This window comes from Nothobranchius furzeri, chromosome 4 (genome assembly GCF_043380555.1).
Source record: "Nothobranchius furzeri strain GRZ-AD chromosome 4, NfurGRZ-RIMD1, whole genome shotgun sequence".
Classification (NCBI taxonomy): Eukaryota; Metazoa; Chordata; class Actinopteri; order Cyprinodontiformes; family Nothobranchiidae; genus Nothobranchius; species Nothobranchius furzeri.
The window spans coordinates 68,346,892-68,369,002 of record NC_091744.1 but is presented as its reverse complement, the minus strand read 5'-3'; the positions used below and the strand labels follow the sequence as shown (position 1 = coordinate 68,369,002).

The 22,111-nt window shown below is 44.1% G+C and overlaps 3 protein-coding genes across 3 annotated transcripts in view; 1 reads left to right on the top strand and 2 right to left on the bottom strand.

The window, feature by feature from the left end:
• Nucleotides 1-214: 214 nt before the first annotated feature.
• Nucleotides 215-3,291, bottom strand: isl2a (ISL LIM homeobox 2a). Its single transcript, XM_015964479.3, is given in 8 exon segments — nucleotides 215-768; nucleotides 1,258-1,425; nucleotides 1,824-2,110; nucleotides 2,190-2,449; nucleotides 2,583-2,772; nucleotides 3,092-3,160; nucleotides 3,163-3,210; nucleotides 3,213-3,291. Coding segments are annotated over 8 exon segments (1,203 nt in total). The 5' UTR covers nucleotides 3,277-3,291; the 3' UTR covers nucleotides 215-651.
• Nucleotides 3,292-5,170: 1,879 nt separating this feature from the next.
• On the top strand, nucleotides 5,171-10,429 carry etfa (electron transfer flavoprotein subunit alpha). The gene is made up of 12 exons (XM_015964474.3): nucleotides 5,171-5,315; nucleotides 6,130-6,279; nucleotides 6,379-6,460; nucleotides 6,623-6,705; nucleotides 6,852-6,951; nucleotides 7,089-7,199; nucleotides 7,289-7,390; nucleotides 7,550-7,618; nucleotides 7,710-7,792; nucleotides 8,363-8,428; nucleotides 8,682-8,762; nucleotides 10,078-10,429. The coding sequence occupies exons 1-12, from the start codon at nucleotides 5,277-5,279 to the stop codon at nucleotides 10,111-10,113; spliced, it is 1,002 nt and encodes a 333-aa protein (XP_015819960.1). The 5' UTR covers nucleotides 5,171-5,276; the 3' UTR covers nucleotides 10,114-10,429.
• Nucleotides 10,415-22,111, bottom strand: part of tmem266 (transmembrane protein 266) — a 43,743-nt gene continuing 32,046 nt past the window's right edge. Inside the window, exons 5-11 of the mRNA XM_015964473.3 lie at nucleotides 19,313-19,386; nucleotides 18,354-18,410; nucleotides 18,145-18,283; nucleotides 14,132-14,247; nucleotides 13,709-13,904; nucleotides 11,650-11,712; nucleotides 10,415-11,574 (exon numbers count right to left, since the gene is read on the bottom strand). Of these exons, the coding sequence (XP_015819959.1) occupies nucleotides 10,937-11,574; nucleotides 11,650-11,712; nucleotides 13,709-13,904; nucleotides 14,132-14,247; nucleotides 18,145-18,283; nucleotides 18,354-18,410; nucleotides 19,313-19,386 (1,283 nt within the window). The 3' untranslated portion in view covers nucleotides 10,415-10,936. The remainder of the gene's footprint in view (nucleotides 11,575-11,649; nucleotides 11,713-13,708; nucleotides 13,905-14,131; nucleotides 14,248-18,144; nucleotides 18,284-18,353; nucleotides 18,411-19,312; nucleotides 19,387-22,111) is intronic.

Sequence of the window (22,111 nt, the reverse complement as noted above, 5' to 3'; positions counted from 1 at the left end):
CACTGATCCACTTGGCTCAGAATGTGAGCAAATAAACCAGATTAGTAAAGTATCGAATCTAAACATGCAGGAACTCCGGATCTGCAGCTTTCTGCAGCGTGATGGAGAAACTCAAATCCTTCCAACTGCACTTCAAACAACATTTAAAGTAGATGGTTTATTTTTTCGACTTAATTAACTTTTTTTTAAATATAAAAGGTTTGTGGAACAGATGGATTATGCATGCAATACGCAGTTGTTTTATTGATTAGATCAGCTTTCCGTACCGGTAATAAATAATCTTAATAACTTATTTGGGGAGAAGAAGCGGCAGTGCGCCTCTCATCTGATCCAATAACTTATTCAGGAGTCGGTGAAACATCATGCACATTTGTGTTCTTCTCACTCATACTGAAACCTTTTGGGCGCGAGGCTCGTGTGCGTAAATCCCGTCACATATTCACAACGTGTCCAGGTTTATTGGCAAAGTGTTCTCAGCTAAGAAGCCCATGATGTCCGTGTCCAGCAGAACCCCACCCCCAGTTCCTCCAGTCCGGACCTGGATGCATTCAGCGGCGTTAATCCATCCTGGTTCCGATGGGGGGGTCTTTGGCGTGAATGAGAGCTCCACAGGAGAGGGGAGAGGTGGCCTTCAGCTGCCCCGGTGCCTCCTCACGTGTCCACCGGACTCGGGACCATACTGTTCGGTGTGTCCGGTAACTGAGACGACAGGGAGGTCACATCGCTGCCTGAGGAGTTTCCCAGAGAGCCCGACTCAGAAAAAGACACCTGAAAGGAGCGAAACAGGGTCAACCCAAGCTGCTCCTCCTTATAGATGAGTTCAACACTTAACCCATTAAAAGTAGAAATCTACCTAAATCCGTTGTCAAAACCTGAGTTAAAACTTTCAGAAGAAATTGCATTTAAAAAATCAGTTGGATGGATGGAGAGTTTGTCATGGCAACATCCAGATAAACTTAAAAACTACAAATAAAAAATAAAGTTACATATCTATAACATACAATATGCAGCAGTGTAGAGCACGTAAATAATAATGTTACAAGTCAAAATATTCAAATAAAATAGAAAAAGGGCGCTATAATAATAATGATAATTGTACCAAAATCACTAAATGACGCAAAACAACACAATTCAGTACATTTCAGCTTTAGATTGATAAATATAATCAACTGACCTGAATTACTTCAATATTTTCCTTTCTCTTTCTTTTTCCTTCAGTATTTCTTTTTTCCTATCGAACTGGGATGTTCCTCTTACCAGTTGCTGGAAGGCAGGCTGATCCAGGTCCGTCTGCAGGGCGAAGTCACTGAGGGTTTTCCATGGAGGCTGGTAGGTTTGCACCTCCACAGGATTCCCCTGCACAGTGTTGTCGTGCCGGATGGGACTGCCTGCCACTAGAGGTGTTCCTGTCAGACCCTGCAGGTTCTACAAGAGGAGATTATCAGTTACTTCAAATGCTGCACAGAAAATTGCATTTCTTGTATAATAAAACAAAAAAAATAATCCACTTGAAAATGCATCATGAATATCGAAAGAAAACTTTGACTCATGCTCATGTGTTTAGCTGGAAAATATTTTATTTAAACATGCATTTTAATTTCGATTCATTAAAATGAATCAAAACGCATTTATAAAATAGCAGAATTTGCCGCGTAGATTTTGTTTTTCCTTTTTTTCTTGCAACAATGTTTTTATTCGGACTTTTCACACATCAACCTCTTGTTTGTCAATAAACATTCATTCAATTAATTTCCCCAATTAGGAACTGTTGCATGAAAATCCCTGCTATGTGTCATGCATAAATAGAAAGCATTGTTCCTCACGGTTTTGTCGCTGTGCTGCTGCTGCTGGAGCTGCTTCATCAGGATGGACTTCTTCTTGTCCTTGCAGCGCTTGTTCTGAAACCAGACCCGGATCACCCGGGGGCTCAGGCCGGTCATCTCCACCAGCTGCTCCTTCATCAGCGCGTCCGGCCTCGGGTTGGCGTTGTAGCAGGTCCGCAGGGTGTGCAGCTGCTTCTCATTCAGCACCGTCCGGACTCGGGTCGTCTTCTCGGATTGTTTGTGGACGTGGTTTCGGTGATGAGGCGGGTGCCGGACCGAGACCGGGTCTATAAGGCAAAAAGGACATATTTTTCAACAAATACCCTGCAGCAATAATAATAATGATGATGATGATGATGATGATACCTGCAATGTGCAGCGGTCGGGTGCGGATGTTCACGGGACTCAGCGGACTGCCTGCAGAGGCCCGCTCCACCAGCAAACCGTGATCAGCCCGACACAGCAGCTCGTCGTCCTGCAGGGAGAACTCGTCCCCCGGCAAGAGGTGTCGGCTGCACACAGAGCACCGAAAACACTCCATGTGATACACATTGTCCCGGGCCCTCATCACCAGGTCACTGCTGCAAAAGCCCATGTCACACTTTGCGCACTTGATGCCAAATAATCTGGAGAAGGAAGGAGCGCGCATTTACAACACTTAATTTGCATTTACAACAATACTTGCACTTCCCTGCGTTCAAAAATTAAGACGATTTTTTAATTAATCCACAAAAAAGTCAACCAGTCCTTCATACACACCGTGCATAATCTCTTTTACAGTATGTTTTCCCGTCTCGGACGAAGCAAGTGCACGTCTCGTCCAGGTACTGGTTGCACTCTGCGCACTTGAGACAGGCTGCATGCCACTCCAAGTCCGGAGAGACTCTCAGGATGTACTGGTCGTGTATCTGACTTCCACAGCCCACACACATTGCAATTCCCGACTTCTCTGCGGAGAAGAACCAAAGCATTAATGTAAGACATGCATGCGCTCTTTTAATCCTGATTAGATCCTTTTAAAACCACCTCCATACTGACGAGAGGACTGTTTAGCACAACAAAGCAGAATATTACTATTATTACTATTGTTGTGATGAATGAAAAAGCTATATCACTGTTTAATGTTTTAACAAGTATTTCTATGTACCTTTTACCCTTTTTAAAATATTGATTGTTTACAATTTGTTGCTTTTTTTGGGACAAAAAGTCGGCAGCGACAAATAAAAATCCGACAACAACTACCGAGAAAAGACAGAAACGCGTCTTACTTTTTGAATAATCCCCCATATCATCCAAAAAAGAAGTGTTGATCAGGATGTCCACCATGCAGGAGAAAGGTCGAGGGCTAATCTGACGGATGGAAGAGAGGAGCGCCAGAGGAGACCGTCCCGTCCCTGGCCGGATGATAAACTTGTATTCCTCCTGCGGGAGGTGGAGAGAAAACAAAGACCATCGACCAGTGACGTCTGCAAAAACCCGGACGTGTGTGGGTCCGGGGAGAGGGTACCATGTAAGTCTCCTCATGGCCCCCCTTGCTGCTCTTTTTATTGCTCTTTTTTGTTGTTGTTGTTCTTTTTGAGTTTTGAGTGCAAACATGGCTGCGTGTCCAAGCGGGACGGTGCATTTTTTTCTTACTAAACTTGCTGAATAATAACTTGCACTTCAACATTTTACTCCTCATCAGAATCTCCATATTTTATTTACAAAAATACTTTATTTGGTGGGTTTTAATCTCAGGTGGCATTAAATAAAATTAGGCAATACAACATTTGCACGCTATATTTTTATTTATAGCCTATGTAGGCAAACAAAACTTAACACATTTTTCGTTCTTTAATTTTAATATTTAATTTGAAACATTAATGTGGTTTGGTTTATGTGGGTATAACAAGTATTTAGTCGTACCGCTGTGGGGAGCCCTCTACTGGGGGAATTTTCGCACGCAGAATTTGAATATCAGTAGGATGCACAGTTGGGGAAATTGCACTGGAATTGGGCGTTATCAACAATTAAACGCTCTTTGTTGTTGTTTACCAACAAAAGGAACAAATTCTGTAACTCAAAGCCCATATTATTTTCCTTTTTTATTTGTCTTGAATTTTCTTTCAGACCATCTGTTCCTATAATTGTCACGTGTATGAAAGTCCATGAGGTAAATTGTCAAATTAAACTTCAAAAGTTTGTATTTTTTTTACATAAACGCAAACGATTTAATAAAAGTTACCACTTATAATAATAAAAATAATAATAATTATGATAATAATAATAATAATAATAATAATAATAATAATAATAATAATAATAATAAAAATCATCATTATTATTTAACTGATTACCAATAAAATAACATTCATGTGGGTAATGAACCCATTGCTGTTGTTGAAATTAAATAAACAAACAATAAGGGAATAAAATATGTTTATTCAAACACAATTTAAAAGTATTTCAGTTGTGCTTCATTCATCTCTTATTTTAATTAATTAACCCTCTGATGCATGAATTATGAGATCTTCAACCATGATTTTTTAAACAATTTTTTTCATTCATCTTTAGGTGTGAATGAAACAAATTTCAACAAATATTTTTGTAATATTTTGTTAATTTACTAATAATTTATTACATGTCCATCTCAGTGGACAGTGTGCATTCTGAACATGAAATATGTTGGCTTGACTTACTGAAGTCCAAATGGAGGGGCTCACATGCAATAAAGTCTTCAACAGCTGTGCTTAATAGCAAAAATAAAGAACTAACAATTTTGAGTACCTGTCCACTGTAGTGACCATTATGCATCAAAGGGTTAACACGTTATTCTCAAAATATTTACATATTTTGCTTATATGACCTCTTCATGTAATTTGTATTATTATATCAAAAGGTGTCAGAAATGAACTTGACAGACAAAACTCGTCGATAATTTATCAGCTAGTTTTCTGCTAAACTGAAACATATTTGAACCTATTTAGAGTTCCTGGTTCTTTGTCAACATTATTTATTTATAAAAATAATTAAGATGATCAAAAGGAAAAATAAATCCATAAAGAAAAATTACACCCGTAAGGATTTATAGTGAGAATGAATACTAAATTCAAAATAGCTCAAATAATTAACAGAATGTGGCCAAATAAAAACACATTAACAATCACAAGACATGATAAAAATTAGATTTACACAAAAACCCACGCGATAACACATACATGTAAACAAACGAGCAAATTGTTAAATAAAATGCAACAAAAACAGGTGGAAAAAGACTGTGTGTTGCTCTACAATTCTGCAAATTTCCCAGTTGGAAACATTTTTGCTTTTCTGTCAGATCAATGAGCAGAGCTGGACTTGGTTTGTAACTATCGCGAGATTTCGTTAAATACGTCAGAAGACCTTTGGCACAGATCGGGAGAAAGCGTCCTGCAAAAATCTTTCTGCTGCTGCAGCAAGAATAAAGAGACAAATATGAACAGAGTTTTGACCAGAACATCCTTGAAGAACTTGGTACGTACACGACTGGGCCCAAACAAGCTGGTTCTCAGTTAGCTGTAGCTTTTGGCGACAGACTTGTGGCATGTTTTTTGTAGCAGCTGCTAACTGTTAGCCTTTTTCATTCAGAGATAGGTCGTTCTCGTTTATTATAATTAGGGCAAATTTAAATAAACACTGCGTTCTTGTAATTTAACAATGAACACATTTCTGTTTTCGATATAAAAGTAAATGCAGACGTTTTTATCTCTGTGTGGCAGACAGTTGTTAGCACTGTTAGCCGTTATAAAACCTTGTGTTGCGAAACTGCTACATACAGGTGTCACCTATGTAATGCAATGATCTTACAGTTATGACAGTATTCCATCAAAACACGAGGTTATTAGTGTGTTTTTCTGGTGTTAGTATATTGAATAAAAGGTTCAGTTTGTTATACGTTTCTATAAAATTGTTCTTAAACGTAATTACATAATTTTATAGGCGTTTGATGTAACTGGCTTCATATAAGAGACTTAAATCTAACGCATGTATTATTTTATGTTCTATTCTGTTCTCCTGGCTTTATCTGAATGACTTTACCTGAAGACCATCACTAGACCAGGCTGGTATTTTCCTGTTTGGCTTTGACTCTAAGCTGATCCGGAGGTTCTTTGCACACTATCGTAATGCTGTATTTGCATTTTCCCTACACTAGATTGTGAGGTCTAAATGATGATGAGTGAATAAATAAACGAGTGACTAAATTAAAGCTAATATTTGTTCATTCATTAATTGGGTACAACACACTAATATTTAGCTGGTTCTGACTGAAATGTGTTTTTCCCAACAGACAGGCTTTGTCCAGAGGTTTCAGAGCACCTTGGTTGTTGCAGAACACAACAATGATAAGTTGACCCCCATTACACTCAATACCATCACTGCTGCCAGTAAGCTCGGGGGAGATGTGTCTTGTCTGGTTGCTGGAACAAACTGTGCAAAGGTAGGAACATCTTTTGTCAATTTCAATAATCCACACTTTGTTTTGGCTGAAAGTTGTATGATTTTACGCAGATACATTATTTTGTTTTTCTCCTTTCAGGTTGTGGAGCAGATCAGCAAAGTACAGGGTGTGAAGAAGATCCTGGTGGCCCAGCACGAGTCTTACAAAGGTGCTTTGCCAGGTAAGGTATTTATTTCACAGTAACTTCCCCCTCTTTTTTTATTTTCACATTTGCTTTACTTGACACGTTTACAGGTTAATAATGATGTTTATAACTAGCACCCCTGCTGACAAAGGTCAGTCATTAACCTGAATTTGTTTTTTACCTTTTTTTTTCTTTTAGAGGAGTTGACTCCACTCATCTTGGAAACACAAAAACAGTTCAGCTTCACTCACATCTGTGCCGGTGCATCAGCCTTCGGAAAGGTAAGTCACAGTTCCCCGAGTTTCATTTAACATATTCTGATCTATTAAAATGAGCAAACACAAATCTTACCATCTTTACTTCCTTTGACATCTGTTCTTACAGACATTTATGATCAACAGCCCAATATGTATTTTTTGTCTGATAGAACCTGCTTCCTAGAGTTGCTGCCAAGCTGGATGTTGCCCCAGTTTCAGATATTATTGAAATTAAATCTCCAGATACTTTTGTCAGGACCATTTATGCAGGTATGGCATGTTTTGTGCACAGTAGGTGCAGGACCTTTTCAGCATATATCCTGGTTCATGTATTTGTTTTTAAATATAAATATAATTTGAGTGCAGTCTTTAGTAAAACCGTAAGTTTTAGCCCTGTTTTGCTGCAGGAAATGCCCTCAGCACCGTGAAATGCAGTGAGCCAGTCAAGGTCTTCACCGTCAGAGGGACATCTTTTGAGGCAGCTCCAACAGAGGGAGGAAGCGCTACGTCAGAGGAAGGTAATACACACCTGTCCAGCTCTGAAATCAGAGGTGAAAATCAAAATCATGTTTTAAATATGTTAATCTTCCTGTTGTCTGACTTGCAGTGGCTGCTGCTCCCCCTGCTGGGGTTTCTGAGTGGCTCGAACAAAATTTGACCAAGAGTGACCGGCCAGAGCTGACGAGTGCAAAGGTTGTGGTGTCAGGAGGTATGAACTCCCTACCGAGATGTAAAAACCTGTGCTGAACTTTGAGAAATTGTCAAATGACATCATTTATTTGACTGTATTCCTAAAGTTTTACAATATCTTATTGTTGAATAAACAAAGATTAGCCATCCAAAATGGAAATTGCTTCTTTTATTTTAGGAAGAGGCTTGAAGAGTGGAGAAAACTTTAAGCTGCTTTATGACCTTGCTGACAAACTGAACGCTGCTGGTACTGTGTGGTCATTTTTTTTATCATTTATTATCCTTATGGGTACTTTTTACCTGTTTTTTTTTTATTCTAACACTCCTTTTTATTCCAGTTGGTGCATCCAGAGCTGCAGTGGATGCTGGCTTTGTCCCTAATGACATGCAGGTCGGGCAGACGGGCAAAATTGTGGCTCCAGTATGTGGATAAACCCATTTTTATGCAACAAATCACGATAAATGACAAATGATATAAATAAATATTAAAACCAAGTTAAGTTAATGTTTTAATTTGGGCTAACTACAGTTAGCCCGTTAGCCCTTAAACCGCATTTCAGTGTGATTCTGGAGACTGCTCCTTTAAAAAAAAAAAAAATAAAAGGTTAACTTGCCATCATGTGATTTATCCAGGATACTCCACTTGTGATTATCCACACATTAGATCTTGGGGAAAGTACATGATGGCACTTTTAGGGCCCTAAATGATTTAGCTGATCCATTAGAGCAGAATACAGCAGATGTCTGCCCAACCATACCAGACTGTCTGTTTTCTTTTAGTTTTTTTTCCCATTGTTATAATACATTTCTGTTCACACATTTCAAGTTTACCTCTCTGAAACATCAGGCTGTGCATTAAAGTTACACTGAATATTAGTGTTTTATTTTTTAATTATTATTATTATTTTTAATATTAGTTTTGGGTTGGATCAACCTTGTGGATCTAGAATAACCTTTAGTGTCTCTTGTTTTCTTTTTGTTTTGCTCGTAGGAACTTTATATAGCGGTTGGTATCTCCGGAGCCATCCAACACTTGGCTGGAATGAAAGACAGCAAGGTAAAGTCACTAGAGAAACGTAGATGGTGTTTTTTCATTGTCTTATTTTTTCTTTTGAAATTTAAAGTTACACCTTTTCATTTAGTTTAAAAATGAGCAAAGTTATTGCTAACATGCTCAGTTTAAAATTAGTAATAAAACACACCACCTGAAATGAAACAATCAGCTTTTGGTGAATTTTTACATGTAAACAGACTTTATTAATTGTAATATTTAGGTTTACAAACACATCTGATCTCTTTTCTTGCTTTAGACTATAGTTGCCATCAACAAGGACCCAGAGGCTCCTATTTTCCAGGTTGCTGACTACGGCCTGGTAGCTGATCTTTTCAAAGTAAGTGTCTTGGATTATTGTTGCAGTGGCAGTAAAATCTCATATGAGACTCTGAGGAAGGAGTTGCTGGACTCTCTCTGCATGTTTTCCAGGCTTTTAGCTGTGAATGACCGTAAGAATATATAACATTTGTTTCTTCTCTTATAAATTTTGCACGATGCCTTATTCCACCTCATGGAAATGTGCAGCTTCTGAATTATTAAGCTGTTGAATTAATCTAAGGAGGGTTCTGGCCGCAGCTTGCTGCTAAGACAGGAACACATTAGCATCTCTGGGGATATAAAAAACTGATCCAGAGTGAGATAAAAGTTGGCCTCAGTTTTGCTCTGTGCCTCTAGCTGCCAGGCCTCTTATACGCTCAGTTGCATTCTTGTGTCAAGTTGGTACTTGGGGATATTGAGCCAGGTGTACTGGCATGACTAACAGCGGAGTCCAGCACTGCCTGTGAAAGGCTAGTAGGTTATATTTTCATGTGTGTCCTGTCGGTCATATTTTATTCAGCCCATCGGTGGTGCCTGAGCAGCCCAGGTGTCCTGACAAACTCTGTAGGAGTGATTAGTAATAAGCTGGTGGCAGCAGAGTTGTGACCTGCTGGGTGAGATCCCCTTACATGTGATCACTCCTCAGATAACTGATTAAAATGAATGGGCTTTCTACCTTTTCCCAAATGGACAGGTGATACCCTGCACCGGCACGGGCAGCGACTGCCGGTTCTCTCCAGGAGTCGGGAGCAGAGGCATCTCATTTATTTTGCACTTTACAGAGGACTGCTAAATGTGTTTTTTCTAAAGAAGGAAAAACATTTTTTTGTCACTTGTTTATTTATAAACCAGTTGTGTCCAATCTGGATCTTGGTTGGTCCTTATTACCCTGATCATGCAAGTCGCTGCATAATAACCTCATTAATGCTCTGACATGTAAGTCATCCATGTATTTTTTATATATAACAGTAGAAAGAAGTGATATGATTCAGTCTTTACAAAAAATAATTAAGACCTAAGATTTAGGCCCATATATTACCTGAATAACTTGATTAATGGGTCATTTAAAAGTACACACATGGGCTGAAGGTGAGCTGTGCTGCTCAACTAAACCTAATATCAGGATTTTTGGATAAACAGTAAAACTTTATTACCTTTTTGTTACTTTAAAACTCACTTTGCTGTAATCAGATAAGCATCGATTCTGGTTTTGTGAGATCTAAGTTAGAGGAATGATCACAGCAGTTGGAGCTTCTGTGTGTATGACACACTGAGGAATGATGACACCTGTCTTACGTGATGGTGGTAAAACTCTTCCTGTGTTTTCACTCAAGGCCGTTCCTGAGATGACAGAAGCTCTGAGCAAGTGAGAAGAAGAAAAAGCACCACAGCTGGAGTAAAAGATGGAGAAACTCGGCCTTAAACTGCTGAATCTGTGGTTTCACACAGAAAGTGTCATCGCCAACACCCCAAATACCAGTTTTTATGTGTACTCTGCAGATATTAATGTGTAAAGTTGTTCTTAACTTTTCTCCTGTCAGTAGTACATCACAATTTCTGTTTAATGAGCAGCAGCAACTCAATCTTTTTGACTTAACTGATGTTGATCTCTACAAACATGTACAGTACGTAAAGCGATGCTTTTGAAAGGCAAAACAATAAACTATTGGCTTTAAACTTGAATAACTTTGCAGTGTTTTTGCTTTTTATTGGGTTTATTTTGCTCATCAGGGACTTACCAGTGAATACTTCCCCAAACAGTTTCAAATGAGATTACAAATCTTAAAAAGTTTGTTCTAAAATGAGATCATCAGTAAGTTTCAGCAACTGTATCTCAGTGCTGTGATGGTTACTGTTCACATGTTCTTGCATCTTTTTAAAGTTAATATATTTCCTTGAAAAAGACAAATGAAAGGCCAGATTTCCTGCTCACGTTGTCATTAGGAAATGTGTTTCTTGATCTGCTTTGCTGGTTGGTTTTATAAAAAATATGAAAGCTTTTATTAGTGTCAATTCCTGAAAAGTGTCACCTGATGCTTCTTCATCCACATGCTGTGTTTGTGCCATGTTGGCAGGTTCGTCTTCTCAGTTTGAGCAAAATAAAGTCCTCAAGTCTTTTAAATGCAGGTGCAACTCTCGTCGGTGTGAGTTGGTAGTTTTGCATCTGAGCTGAACTGCAGGCCTTGTGGAGTCTTATGTCTCTGACAGGCGTTTGACTGAGGTCTCTACTGGCCCCATCATCCGGTATTTCTCCTCCAGAAGAGGCTCATTACCCTGCAGATGGATGACAGTCTTCATGTGAAGCCCGATTCGGCTCTCCTGGTTCCGCTTGTTGTAAATGTTGACCCTGTGTTCCAGTTCTGGACTGTTATTTGTGGAACCTGTGGGACTGGGCCTTTTGAGATTGACAGGGTCCAGACCCTTCTGGGTGAGACAAGAGTCCTCTGAGAGGGAGGAGAGCAGCTCCTGCACCACAGCTCTGGGACTCCCTTGTTGCTGAGTGCCCAGCGCTAGAGGGCTGCTGTAAGGTGGGGGGTAGCAGCGCTGGTTGCTGTAGTCTGTGGAGGTGGAGTCCTCGCGCACCGTGGAGCTGTAGTCCATGCTGGATCCCAACGTGTGGCTGCTGATGCTGTGCTGGCGGGCGCTGAAGCTGGTGCGGGACACCGTGGTAGTGGACGCTTCGCTGACCGAGCTGTTGGTGCGTTGCAGACGTCCGGACGGCACCGCGTCCACACTCACCAAGGAAGAGGGAAGCTGACTGGGGTTGTTAGGCAGGTGAACATCTATGGCTGCTGTTGTGATGACACGGGCCGGGTCTGGGATCCCCATGTCTACAACACAGAACACAAGAGCTTTAAAAAAAGTGATGTTGCATGGAGGTATGATGCTGAAACGGAGATGCTCACCACTGCTTGGCTCACTGTAGTACTGGCTGATGTAGTTATTCATGTCATCCTGACCATGATGATCTGAGAACATTAAGTAGAATTCAAAACAGTTGAATCAAGGACAAACCACAAATTAAACAAACTACTATGATTAATTCTATATCCAATTTTTTTTATATGAACGCTCATTCGATCAATGCATTTGCAGTGGTCTCTGGTAGGAATTATTGCCTTGCAAGTCATACTCTGGGCAAAAGAAGTCCAGAGACGCCTGTTTCAGCAAGGAAAATTCAGCTAGAAGAGAGAGTAGCTTCAGACATAAGATTCGGAGTCTTGCTTCCTGATATTTGGACATCTTGCCTCGGCTTGGATAACAGCAATGCAACTCTACCACTGACTCTGCTTTGCAACATGGATGATTTATCTCCACCAATAACACAAGTCTGGAGGAGCTTCTGCCGTGTGGTGGAGTTGCTAATGCTAATGGTTAGCTTCCACTAGCCGCCACTTTCTCTGCTGTTTCCCGCCTCTCCCTTTTGCGAGTCAAGATTGATGAGTCCATTAATGCTAAATGACAATGTGATGTAGATCTGCCAGGCTTTTCAAATCCTAGAGTTTCAATTTTCTATCAGAAGCTAATGTAGGTGTAGGAGACTATTTTCATGTTCAGCCTGCATCAAAAACTGAGATTGACGGATTATAATCAGAAACAATAATTAAAAAATAGCTTTTCATTGTTCCACACCTTTAAAATTAAAATAACCATTATAAGAGAGTTCCACGACAAACCTTCTTGCTCAGCACTCCAAACAAACGCGAAACTGCCAAAAACTTTGTTCCACGGCAGTTTTCTCTCATGAGAACCCCTAAATATGCGTATTAATATTATGCAAAATCTTTAAAATATCCCCTCAAATATCACACAAATGACTAACACTCGATAAGAGGATGTTTACACACTGTTGTAACAAAAAAAGGTGAGAGTCAAAACTTGATAATTGCGTTTGAGAAATTTTGTGGTGCAGCTAATGGATATTTTAACAATCAGCTGATTTTATGTGAGTTTATGTGTTATGGTATTCCTATGTGTGCCGCAATGCCTCACAATTTAAAGTTTGATATGGCCTGATGTTCTCTGTCAAATATATTGTTTCCATTCATTGATGCTTGTTATTTTACTTTTCTTCTCAACTTTCTAGTCATTTACTCCTGCTCTTTTATGTTTTTTCATATTATGGACCTGGTTGTGTCTGGAATAAAGTTTGATGATGACGACGATGATGAGTATTTTGCAGTGGTGAGCATCAGGTCTTTTTGACTCTGCTGCTCACTGATTTATGTTTGGGTTTCCCTTCCTCGCTTTTACAAGCTCCTCCTCCTCGGAAACCATCTCCATGTGATAAACACCACGTAAGTGTATGAGATTCAGTCTGTTTACCAACAAAGCGGCTGGAGCTATGATTTATAGCTTTGATAAAGAAAATGCTCCTGTGTCTCTGAGCCCTGACATCACCTGGAAAGACGGTGCTCTCCTGCTCCAAGTCGTCTAAGTTATGAGCTGTCGCTGTGTGAGAGGTTTATGGTGCGGGCTGTGACTCACTGTACCGGCGTGGCGCCAGAATTTAGATGGGGAAGGTAGAGATGGATGATGGTGAGGACACTATTGCACTCTTTGATGGATATCCCTTATTAGTGGTGTTATACTCTCTCCAGGTTTATTCTTCTCTACTTTTGTCGACCGTTTCAAAAAGGACAAAAATTTGGATCTATATAACAAAGAAATTCTATCTTAATTCATAGAAAAATGGTCATCTTGTTTTAGGGTTTAATAAGTCAAAATTTTATATCTGATCTAATATTTTGCTACAACTATATAAGTCTCTCTATGCAACTTAAGCTGTAGCTTCTCTACGGACTGGTTTCAGCCAGACTACAAAACTTTCATAGTTAAACTGAAAATATATTTTTAAAAAGCACTTTTATTTCCATGTTTCACTCCTAGATTCTCATTTCTTTGCAGAAATCACTTATCAGAACATATATCCTATAATTTCAGCAAAGTGTCTCCAACGATTACCTGCAGGGCCTCCAGGTCCCTCTCTGGCTTTAGCAGGCCTGTGACGCTCTGGGGCTCCAGGGGTGAGTCCGTCCACCTCCTGGAAACAGCTACTCGGTTTACCCCACATGTGGTGAATCTGCATGGCTGCTTCTCGCTCTGCCACCAGGTCCAGATCCTGCTGGGCCAGGTGGGCTCTCAGCTGCCTGATTTCAAACTGAACCAAAACACTGATTTATTGCCTCTGCAGAATATTTGTTTACATGTTGCATTTTGTTGTTAATTATTTCTCATTTTCCTTCTTTCTTTCTTTTTTTGAGTGAACATTAAAGATTCAGCAGCTGCACTCAAGCTTTTAACGACACTTTGCTCCCCTCTACTGGTCACGTACAGTTATACACTGTCATTAAAGGGAGAAAAAAGAAAACAGATGAAAGGACATACAGCTTGTTCCTGGCAGATCTGGGTAAGACGATCAAGCTGTTCCTCCCTCACTGCCTTGGCCTTCTCGTACTGCTGCATCTCCAGCTCCATTTCCACCTTCACCTGCAGAACATAGGCTATACTCTGACCCAAGTCCCGGGGCGAGAACCACAACTACTGGTCATCCTTTAGACCTCCAGGGGGCACGGCACACCCCCCGGTAGGGATCTTTCATGGCGGTTAAAACGAAGAGTCGGAGTACCCGGCCCGGAGGGTTACCGGGGTCCCACCCTGGAGCCAGGCCTGGGGTTGGGGCCCGTGAGCGAGCGCCTGGTGGCCGGGCTTTCGCCCATGGGGCCCGGCCGGGCCCAGCCCGAACCGGATACATGGGCTCGTCCAACTGTGGACCCACCACCCGCAGGAGGAACATGAAGGGTCCGGTGCAATGTGAATCGGGTGGCAGACCAAGGCGGGAGCCTTGGCGGTCCAATCCCCGGACAAGAAAACTAGTTTTTGGGACATGGAACGTCACCTCGCTGGCGGGGAAGGAGCCGGAGCTTGTGGCAGAGGTTGAGCGGTACCGGCTAGATATAGTCGGACTCACCTCGACACATTGCATTGGCTCTGGAACCCGAGACCTGGAGAGGGGTTGGACACTCTACTTTGCTGGAGTTGCTCCGGGTGAGAGGCGGAGGGCTGGGGTTGGCTTTTTGTTAGCCCCGAGACTCTCTGCCTGTGTGTTGGGGTTTACCCCGGGGGACAAGAGGGTAGCTTCCTTGCGCCTTCGGGTCGGGGAACGGGTCCTGACTGTTGTTGGTGCTTATGGGCCAAATATCAGTTCAGAGTACCCACCCTTTTTGGAGTCCCTGGGACGAGTGCTAGATAGTGCTCCATCAGGGGACTCCATTGTCCTGCTGGGGGACTTCAATGCTCACGTGGGCAATGACAGCTTGACCTGGAGGGGTGTGATTGGGAGGAACGGCCCACCTGATCAGAACTCGAGCGGTGTTTTGTTATTGGACTTCTGTGCAAGCCGCAGTTTGGCCATAACGAACACCATGTTCGAACATAAGGATGCCCACCGGTACACTTGGTACCAGGGCAGCCTAGGTCACAGGTCGATGATAGATTTTGTAGTCGTATCATCTGACCTGCGGCCGTATGTTTTGGACACCCGAGTGAAGAGAGGGGCGGAGCTGTCAACTGATCACCACCTGGTGGTGAGTTGGATCAGATGGCAAGGGAACATGCCGCGTAGACCTGGCAGACCCAAACGCATAGTGAGGGTCTGCTGGGAACGCCTGGCAGAAGAACCTGTCAAGACAGTCTTCAACTCCCACCTCCGGCAGAGCTTTGACCACGTCCCGAGAGCAGTGGGGGACATTGAGTCCGAGTGGGCCTTGTTCCACTCTGCGATTGTCGAGGCGGCTGTTGCTAGCTGTGGTCGTAAGGTGGCCGGTGCCAGTCGTGGTGGCAACCCCCGTACCCGCTGGTGGACACCAGAGGTTCGGGGAGCCGTCAGGCTGAAGAAGGAGGCCTACAGGGCGTGGCTGGTCTGTGGGTCTCCGGAGGCAGCAGACAGGTACCGGATAGCCAAGCGGGGTGCAGCAGTGGCAGTTGCCGAGGCAAAATCTCGGGCGTGGGAGGAGTTTGGTGAGGCCATGGAGAAAGACTATCGATCGGCTCCAAAGAGGTTCTGGCAAACTGTCCGGCGCCTCAGGAGAGGAAGGCAGCAACTCGCTCACACTGTTTACAGTGGGGATGGGGAGCTGCTGACGTCAACTGAGGCTATAGTCGGACGGTGGAAGGAATACTTTGAGGAGCTCCTCAATCCCACCAATGCGCATTCCGAGGAGGAACCAGAGCTGGGAGGCCTGGGGATGGACTGTCCGATCTCGGGGGCAGAAGTTGCTGAGGTAGTCAAACAACTACACAGCGGCGGAGCCCCGGGGGCGGATGAGGTTCGTCCTGGGTATCTCAAGGCTATGGATGTTGTAGGGCTGTCATGGTTGACACGTCTCTACAACATTGCGTGGTCATCGGGGGCAGTTCCTAGGGAGTGGCAGACCGGGGTGGTGGTCCCCATCTTTAAGAAGGGTGACCTGAGGGTGTGTTCCAACTATAGGGGGATCACACTCCTCAGCCTCCCTGGAAAGGTCTACTCCAAGGTACTGGAGAGGAGGGTCCGATCGATAGTTGAATCTCAGATAGAGGAGGAGCAATGTGGTTTTCGTCCTGGCCGTGGAACTGTGGACCAGCTCTATACCCTTGCAAGGGTGATGGAGGGGGCATGGGAGTTTGCCCAACCAATCCACATGTGCTTTGTGGATTTGGAGAAGGCTTATGACCGTGTCCCCAGGGGCACCCTGTGGGGGACGCTCCAGGAGTATGGGGTGGGTGGCTTTCTGTTAAGGGCCATTCAGTCCCTTTACCAGAGGAGCGTGAGTTTGGTCCGCATAGCCGGTAGTAAGTCGGACCTGTTCCCAGTGAGGGTTGGACTCCGCCAGGGCTGCCCTTTGTCACCGGTTCTGTTCATCACTTTTATGGACAGAATTTCTAGACGCAGCCGTGGTGTGGAGTGTGTCGAGTTTGGTGGCAGGAGAATCTCGTCTCTGCTTTTTGCGGATGATGTGGTCCTCCTAGCTTCATCCAGCTCTGACCTTCAGCTCTTGCTGGGTAGGTTCGCGGCCGAATGTGAAGCGGCTGGGATGAGGATCAGCACCTCCAAATCTGAGACCATGGTTCTCGACCGGAAAAGGGTGGCTTGCCACCTCCGGGTCGGGGGAGAGGTCCTACCTCAAGTGGAGGAGTTTAAGTATCTCGGGGTCTTGTTCACGAGTGAGGGTAGGAGGGATCGGGAGATCGACAGGCGGATTGGTTCGGCATCTGCAGTGATGCGGACGCTGAGCCGATCTGTCGTGGGGAAGAGGGAGCTGAGCCAGAAAGCCAGGCTCTCTATTTACCGGTCGATCTACGTCCCAATCCTCACCTATGGTCATGAGCTTTGGGTAATGACCGAAAGAACGAGATCGCGGATACAAGCGGCCGAAATGAGTTTCCTCCGTAGGGTGGCCGGGCTCAGCCTTAGAGATAGGGTGAGGAGCTCGGACATTCGGGAGGGACTCGGAGTAGAACCGCTGCTCCTCCGGATCGAAAGGAGCCAGTTGAGGTGGTTTGGGCATCTGGTCAGGATGCCTCCTGGACGCCTCCCCGGGGAGGTGTTTCGGGCATGTCCTGCCGGCAGAAGGCCCCCGGGTCGACCCAGGACACGTTGGAGAGGTTACATCTCCAATCTGGTCCGGGAACGCCTTGGGGTCCTGCCGGAGGAGCTGGTGGACAAGGCCGGGGAGAGGACGGCCTGGAGCTCCCTAGTTGGGATGCTGCCCCCGCGACCCGGACCCGGATAAGCGGAGGAAGACGAGACGAGACGATACTGTATTTCTGTTCAGGGAATAAAAGCAATGTGAATAGTGTTTTGTCAAAATTCAAAGGACTTTTATTAAAGTAACTTAATAAAATATGACTTTTGTCAAAAGACTGAAGGATTAGATTAGGTGCATTTATCAACATATAAGCAGATAATGGGAAAATATCAGGGGTTTTCCTCTAATCTCCCCTTGTAAAACACCCAATAGCCACAAGGGGGAGCCACAATGTTAAAAAGAGCACTCAATTTGCTGACTGTAAAGGACTAATGGGCCATTCCCATCTGTACCGGGTCGGCCCGGGCCGGGTAGCGTAGGTTGTTTACATATCTGGGTGGCCTGGTATTTTTCCGGGCCGACCGAGGCTCATTCTCATCCCTCTTCTCGAGGGGGTCTGCTTCAGGCCGACCAGGGCCAACACACCCACTGCTGACAGCAAATTCACACCTTCCATTAGAGCAAGCCTCTGATTGGTGGGTAGAATCAGCCCACATGGGCTTAAGGCAAGGATGTGTGGAATCAACCGGGCCAGGCTGGGGCCGACTGGGGCTACCCAGCCCGGGCCGACCCGGTACAGATGGGAATGGCCCTAAAGTGTTTCAGGCTCACCATCTATGATTCTCTTGATCCTCCATATGCGCAGAGTGATGATGAGACCAATAGCGTCCCAGGGGCTGCTGGGGCCGTTGGCCACAGTGGAGGCTACCATGGGGGCCAGCGAGAGCACGATGACGGCTCCATCAAACACCTGAAAAAAGCATTTATCTCACTGATGCTACTGTCGATGGGGTCAGGACTTGGGATGAATGTGAGCTTACCTCTACTTTGTTTTCTATGTAATCCCATATCCCCAACACCACGATCCTGAACACCGTCTGAGACCGGAGCAGAAAGGAAGAGGGTTACGAAAGGTCAAATGAACAAAAACAGGAAGAGAGTCAGAAAAAGAGGAGAAGCATTGTCTACGTTAGTAACTCTCCAAAAGTGACTTGATTGTCCCAAATTGTTTTTTTTTTTCAAAATGATCGTCATTTCTTTCTTTCTTTATTTTTTCAAATAGCAGAGTGATGGGATTTTACAAATGATTTCCAAACTAATATTCTGCTCATCACGCGGAGTCAAATTCTCACAATGCAAATGTAATCATGCAACCTAAACATTAAATAAGGAGTTCACAAAGCTCAGTTTTTATGACAGTTTTTAAAATGTACAAAAGCATCATTGTGTCTGGATGTTGACATCTGGACAACATATAACAGGTTTTAGGGATGTGGTTGGAAACATTCAAACTGAACACACTCAGATGGGGCAAAATGAACTTCAAGAGAGGGACAGTTCATCCTGGAGAAGTCTGCTTCTGTCACTACAACACAACAAAACTAAAGTTTGCTATAGGACGACCGAGTCCATGGAACTAAGACGAATGGCCGTGAAGATAACGGAAATCAATGACGAACACCTGAAGACTTGAAATCCTTTAAAGCAGGCTGCTCTGAAAAAGCTCCATTTGCATTTTTAGTGTTTGTGGTGCAGATCAATCAGAAAGTTAGCAGCAGCTACACAAACACACCTTAGAATATCTCAGCACAAACATTTGTGTGACTTTAATCAGAATATCAGAGTCCAGTCATGCTGTGACAGAGGGCACGGGGGTGTTTCCAGCACTCTGCCAGTGCACTTTGGTGGCCTGACATAGTGCACAATGTAGCATTAATCATCGGGCTGCTGCATCAGCTGTAAGTGAGACTGTTTTTGCTGTTAAACTGGGAAGACTCACCTCAGTGAAGAACACAGAGAGAATAGCCAGGCTGATCCAGTGGAGGATGCTAGCACACTGTAATGCATTATTAACTGTGGAATAAAACAGAGGAATCTACTATTTTTATTTGTCAGCAAGTGTTGAAAGACAGAAACCAGATTTTACCAGCTGAAGTAGTCACAAGCTGGATAAGATGGAAAAATAAATATCCTGGTGCATGCACATGCAGACAGAAAGATAAAGTAACATCATAAATGTTAATCCACCACATGTGCGTGCATGCATCTGTATCTTTGCATCTATTCATCAGGCTGAAAGGGAAAAGCATCCAACTGCAGTGGTGACATTTGTCTGCAGGTGCCAAATCTCCTCTTTGTCTGTCTTTGTTTGCTGTGTTCAGTGAGTTGTCTATCAACCAATTTATCATCTAGAAGCCCACTCTGCATTACATGGCTGTACCTGTACCTGCTGTACCCCAACACATTTGTCTTACTTGTCCATTCAGGTGGTTAATCACTCAGTCATTCCCAAAGGAAGAGTAACAGAAATCAAACAGGCCATCACCCCTGACTGTCAGCTCATGACAGATAAAGAGATTGCTGCTATACAGCAAACACAACATCACAACAACTAGCCGCCTGACGTCTTTAGATCCAAGGGAGGAAAGATTAGAGCATCTGAAGAAACTTGGACGTAATGAGATAATTTGAACATTTAGCTATGTATAGTCATTGCTCTTCCTTGTTTCATAAGATAAAGGGCACATGCAATCGATTAAGATTGAGATTAAGAAACTTTTATTGTCATACCAGTTCACATTTACATGCTTGTGATACAAAATTTGAACTCAGGACCCAGTATAAAGCCATAGGAAAAGAGCAAAAAGCACTAAGGATAAAAACAAGTACCGAGCTTGACATGTACAGTATTCCATAGATAACTAAATATGATAAATGTGTGTGTGCAAGTGAAATTAGTCCACTCTAAAGGTGCTCTCAGTACCGATGTGTGTGTATGTGGGGGGAGCTCTACCGAGCATGGCCAGAGTTTAACAGTCTGACAGCTTCAGGGAAGAAGCTGTTTCTGAACCTGGTGGCCCTGCTCTGGATGCTCCTCAACCTCCTGCCTGAGGGGAGGGGTTGGAAGAGTCCATGTGCAGGGTGTGTGGAGTCCTTCATGATGTTGAGGGCCCTACCCCTACACCGTGTTGTGTAGATGTCTGTGATTTCGGGGAGGCCGCTCCCCACAAGCCTCTGGGCAGCCCTAACCACTCTCTGCAGAGCTTTCCTCTCAGCGACAGTGCAGCTACCATGCCACACAGTGATGCAGGTGCGCATGACACTCTCCACTGCACCATGGTAAAAGCGCCTCAGGACTGAGCTCCCAAGTCCAGCTCGCCACGGCTTCCTAAGGAAGTAGAGACGCTGGTGAGTTTTCCTGACGAGCCAGGAAGTGTTGGGGCTCCATGTGGGGGTGGGGGGGGTGGGGGGTGGGGGGGCACCGGTTCCTTCTGAAGTCCACCACCATCTCCTTGGTTTTCTTCACATTGATGCAGTGATTATTTTCTCTGCACCACTGCACCAGATGTTCCACCTCCTCTCTGTACTCTGACTCATCGTTGTCAGTGATGCGTCCTACTTCTGTTGTGTCATCCGCAGACTTCACGATGTGGCAGCTGGGATGTCTCGCCGAGCAGACATATGTCAGCAGAGTGAACAGGAGGGGGCTCAGCACACAGCCTTGGGGTGTGCCTGTGCTGAGGGTGATGGAAGAGGAGATGGTATTGTGAATCCTGACAGTCTGTGGTCTGTCAGTCAAAATGTCCAGCACCCAGTTCCCCATTATGGGGCTCAGTCCAAGAGTGGAGAGTTTCTGTACCAGAGTCCGTGGGATGATGGTGTTGAAGGCAGAGGAAAAATCCAAGAAAAGCAGATGGACATATGAGTTCCTGCTCTCTGAGTGAGAGCTGTGTGGACCACTGATGAGATGGCATCATCAGTGGACCGGTTTTTCTTGTAAGCGTACTGGTGAGGGTCCACAGTGATGTCGATGGAGTCTTTGATGTGAGCCATAACCAACCTCTCAAAGCACTTCATGACTACAGGTGTAAGAGCCATGGGTCTGTAGTCATTGAGGCATTTCACTGTGGAGCACTTTGGGACCAGAACAATAGTGGCAGTCTTTAGTCAGGTGGGGACGGATGCCAGAGACAGTGAGGTGTTAAAAATGTCTGACAGCACCCCAGACAGCTGGTGTGCACAGTCCCTCAGTACTCGCCCAGGGATGTTATCAGGGCCAGCAGCTTTGCAAGGGTTAATTCCTTTGAGGGTTTTAATAACGTCACCTGCAGACACACTAAGGGGTGTATCACCAGGTAATGGAGTGAGACTGATAGAGTGAGGGGGGGTGTCAGGGTCCTCAAAGCGGGCGTAGAACCTATTGAGTGTATCTGGCAGAGACGGGTCATTTGGGCGTTGTGCATCTTTGGTATTGTAGTCTGTGATGCACTTTATTCCCTTCCGCATGCTCCGGGTGTCGTTGGAGGAGAAATGCCTCTGGATTTTCTGAGCATATGTGGATTTAGCTCTTGCTATGCCTACCGCCAGTTCTTTCCTTGCCACTCTCAGTGCTGATGTCTCACCTGCCCTGAATAAGGCATCCCTGGCTTTCAGCAGACCTCTCACCTCAGCATTCAGCCAAGGTTTCTGGTTAGGGTGGCATGTTATTGTCTTGGTAATGGTGACATCCTCAGTACACTTGGAGATGAATCCAAAGACCGAGGAGATGTATTCCTCTAGGTCCACCTCTCCCTCTTTT

What these genes read in the sequence shown, in the direction of transcription:
- etfa (XM_015964474.3), top strand. Translation starts at nt 5,277, where the DNA reads ATGAACAGAGTTTTGACCAGAACATCCTTGAAGAACTTG. An exon ending in TTACAAAGGTGCTTTGCCAG is followed by an intron (nt 6,461 to 6,622) that starts GTAAGGTATTTA and finishes TTTTTCTTTTAG; the next exon opens with AGGAGTTGACTCCACTCATC. An exon ending in AAAGGTTGTGGTGTCAGGAG is followed by an intron (nt 7,391 to 7,549) that starts GTATGAACTCCC and finishes CTTTTATTTTAG; the next exon opens with GAAGAGGCTTGAAGAGTGGA.